The following is a 3,904-nucleotide window of genomic DNA, read 5'->3' as shown; positions in this document are numbered from 1 at the left end:
CCTCTCCTCTCTTCTCTTTCCAGAGTGGGGCAAGGATCAACATCTCGGAGGGAAACTGCCCCGAGCGAATCGTGACCATCACTGGCCCCACCGATGCCATCTTCAAGGCTTTTGCCATGATCGCCTACAAATTTGAGGAGGTGAGCAACGTGAGCCCTTTGCCCCAGGAGGCCAAAGTAAAAGGGTCTTTGTTTTTTTTGGGTGGCCCACCAGCATGCCCATTGCTGGGGTTGGCAGCTCAGACTGGCGTGGGTAGCCCCAACCCATGCATGGACTTAAACCCTTGGCACAAAGCCTCCCAGACACCTCCAACCAGGCAAGAACTGAGCTTCAAAGAGCTGTCCCAGAGGTCTCAGAGTTAATTATCTACAGGGCTGCTCAGTGATGCAGCTACAGAGACCAACGTGAGGGACACAGACCAACGTGAGGGACACAAGACCTCTTTTTATTGGCCCAGAGCATTTGGGTTGCTTGGGTGGCAGACATCTGGTGAGGAACCAAGGGCTGATGCCTGGCACTCTTCCTTCCCAAGGACATAACCAACTCCATGAGCAACAGCACTGCGACCAGCAAGCCCCCAGTGACCCTGAGGCTGGTCGTGCCAGCTAGTCAGTGCGGCTCGCTGATCGGCAAAGGAGGCTCCAAGATCAAGGAGATCAGGGAGGTGAGTTGGGTTTGGTTTCGTTATCACGTGGAATCTGCAGCCAAAAGGGAGCTGCTTGGGCAAGGGGGAATCCATCACGAGCCACGTGGCTTCCCAGGGTGATGATGGATCATCACGATGATGGAAGACCGGCATCCCATGGGAGCTTGCTGAGGTGCTCCCACGAGGATGCTCTCAGGAGGCACGTGGCTTCAGGGCTGGAGCTGGCTCCTAGGAAAGGCATTCAGCTGTGGGAATTCTCCTCCCTCTCTCTTCTTTTTCTCTCTCCAGTCCACAGGTGCTCAGGTTCAAGTGGCGGGGGACATGCTGCCCAACTCCACGGAGCGGGCGGTGACGATCTCGGGGACACCCGACGCCATTATCCAGTGTGTCAAACAGATCTGTGTGGTCATGCTGGAGGTACAGTCTGTGACAAAGGGGGTAAAGTACATAAGACAAAGCAACCCAACCCAGCTGGTACCACAAGAGCACTGGGAGCTGTGGAACGTGTCTCCCGTGCCCTTCGCCACGCGTTGTTGGACCGCTCTCGTTTCCTGGTTTGAAACCCACCCCATGTGTTGGCCCCACCATTGTCCCTTTGTTTTCTAGAGTCTCACGCTGGAAACCTGCCCGGTTGGGTGCCCCAAAGGAGATGGTTTGTGTCATAGCACAGAGTGGCTTTGGAAGAGAAGGGTGCCAGAGGAGACCAGGGAGGCTGGAACAGCCATAACTTGGTGTCCCAGCAGGAAAGGGATGGGGGTGCAGCCACTCCACCAAGGTTTTGGCCTCCTCCACGTAGAGCTGCTGCCCCATGGATGGGAGGAGAAGGCCAGAGCAGCTCCTGTGCTGGGGAGTGCAAAGCTGGGCTCCGGTGAGGCACAGCAGGAAGGGTAGTGAGGAGAGCTGGTGGAGAGCAGGGCTTGGAGGGTCTATGGTCCTGTGTCCAGAGTGATGGGTTCTGGGAGAAATGTTGATGAGAAGAGCCTGAAAATCTTTGCCATGAAGAGATGCTGCTGCACCAGGGATGTGTTGCCAGGAGATGACCACAGCCAGAGCCCCAAATGTCCACCCCTGCCACCTCGGAGGGGAGAAGATGCAGGAGGGAAGATGTGGGGACACGGGATGGTGACACCCTCCACTCCTGGTGCCTCCTAGAGGGAGATGGTCCCAGAGCTGCCCTTTCAGGGCAGGGAGAAGCCCATTTGCTGCTGCAAGGAGCTTGGGATGAGGACATCAAGGCTTGGTGGTGGAGGAGAAACGAAACCAAACGATCTGTGCTTTGATTGTGCAGCTTTCCTGCAGACCTGTGCTTAGCAGGAAGATTTGGGTGTCCTGCTTGGCTACGAGTAGATGTTTAGAAGAATGTAGAGAAAAAAAAGGAAGAATTTTCCACAAGACAGTGTCATTTCTATTGCCTGTCTTTTCGTAGCAGTAACTGGGTCATCTCACTTTGGGTAGAACCAGGAGGGGTTTATTTGGGATCTCTCCTGATCCCTAGAAGACCCCACAATCTCTTCTGTTGCCTGCTGGTTGCACTCAAGAGAAAACCAACAAAGATAACTGGTGAGAAGATCAGGCACTGCACAGTGGGATGAGAAAAAGGAAAGGATGATGAAGGAAAAGACCTTCATCATCAAGTCCAACCATCAACCCAACATTACCAGGACCATTAAACCATGTCCTGAATACCACGTTTACACGTTTTTTTGAACACCTCCAGGGATGGTGACTCCACCACCTCCCTATGGCTTGATGTGCCTCACTACAGCTTGTGATTAGACCTTCTCAGAGGTGAGATGTCCTGGCCAGATGGAGTGGAGCTGCTCTGGGCCACACTGTTGCAGGAGGAGAGCTGGGAGTGCACATGGGTCAGTCCTTCTGCTGCTGGCATCTGGCTGGCTGCTCACATGGACTTCTACCTCCAGGCCAAGACCTCTGGAAATGCTGGTGGTGTTGTCCAAGAGGGGTTTCCATCCTCTGGCTCCTCCAGAGCTCAGCATCCTGGCCAAAGGGATTCCTGCTACTTGTCCCACCAGGGCATGGAAGGTCTTGAGCACAACGATGAAGCCTTGCAGCCTCAGCTCCACGTCCACCCACATCCCAGCTTGGATGACCAAGACCTCTGGAAATGCTGGTGGTGTTGTCCAAGAAGGTTTTCCATCCTCTGGCTCCTCCTCCAGAGCTCAGCATCCTGGCCAAAGTGATGCCTGCTACTTCTCCCACCAGGGCATGGAAGGTCTTGACCACAACGATGAAGCCTTACAGCCTCAGCTCCATGTCCACCCACATCCCAGCTTGGATGGCAATGAACCAGACCAAGTCGTGAAGGTGACCCCATTCCAATGGTGAAGAAGATGAGAGGGTTCACCTTTAAGCACCATGCTAGGTTGCTCAGAGGGGCTACTTGCTCCTCCTGATACCCAGACTCACGGTGCTGCCTCCCACCTCCTGGTGCTTGGTGGGGCTGGTAGAACTCTGAGCAGGCTGGCAACATGAAGACTCCTCAGTCTGCAAAGAAAACCACCTCTCAAGAGCTCTGGTAGCATCCAGGGCTGACAAATGAGGAGACCTCCCCATCTTTCTTCACCCAGAGGTCTCCTCGGGGCATTTGGAGGAAGATGCTGCCTTCCAGCATCAGCCTTGTAGATGGGACCAAAGGCGAGGGAGGCAGCCGAGCTCTGGGAAGCTATGAAGGGCCCTGAGCCTTGACAGGGGACTCTCCTGTCCCTCACCTCGTCCTCATTGTCCACACCACACCTCTTCCCCCGTGTCCTCCAGTCCCAAAATCATGCTTTACCTGCCGGGGGTGCCTCCAACCCCTCCGGGAGGGGCCGCGCTCCGTCGGGTGCTTTTCTAACTCTTTTTTTTTTTGTTGTTTTTCTTCCCCACCATTGCAGGAAAAGCTCTTCTAATGTTCTCTCTCCCTCTCCTTATCCCTTTTCCTAGTCCCCACCAAAAGGTGCCACCATTCCCTACCGCCCAAAGCCCGCCTCCACCCCTGTCATTTTTGCAGGTGGTCAGGTAAGAGCCGACCCGCTTGCAGCCTCCACTGCCAACCTCAGCCTTTTACTGCAGCACCAGCCGCTGCCCGTTAGTGCACTCAGGTTTCTTGCCTTCTGACTTGCATGGGGCCATCCCATCCGTCACGGGTCACGTCGGGTGGACCAAAGCTCTTTGCAGAACTGCTAAGGGGGTTTGCAAGCCCCCCACCCCGGGTTAAACGGCGGAGCTCCTCTGCTGGAGGATGAGGGCAGGGGCAGG

At 55.2% G+C, this 3,904-nt stretch overlaps 1 protein-coding gene across 1 annotated transcript in view; it reads left to right on the top strand.

Annotated features, from left to right (window-relative positions):
- Positions 1 to 17: 17 nt before the first annotated feature.
- PCBP3 (poly(rC) binding protein 3) overlaps positions 18 to 3,904 on the top strand; it is a gene marked incomplete at its 5' end in the record, with an annotated part of 17,477 nt that continues 13,590 nt past the window's right edge. The window contains 4 exons of the mRNA XM_008935498.1: positions 18 to 140; positions 533 to 664; positions 935 to 1,063; positions 3,590 to 3,664. Coding sequence (XP_008933746.1) covers positions 18 to 140; positions 533 to 664; positions 935 to 1,063; positions 3,590 to 3,664 — 459 coding nt within the window. The remainder of the gene's footprint in view (positions 141 to 532; positions 665 to 934; positions 1,064 to 3,589; positions 3,665 to 3,904) is intronic.

Source organism: Merops nubicus, unplaced genomic scaffold (assembly GCF_000691845.1).
Source record: "Merops nubicus isolate BGI_N331 unplaced genomic scaffold, ASM69184v1 scaffold37652, whole genome shotgun sequence".
Classification (NCBI taxonomy): domain Eukaryota; kingdom Metazoa; phylum Chordata; class Aves; order Coraciiformes; family Meropidae; genus Merops; species Merops nubicus.
Note: the sequence above shows the minus strand (reverse complement) of the source record. Positions and strands in the feature narration are given on the sequence as shown.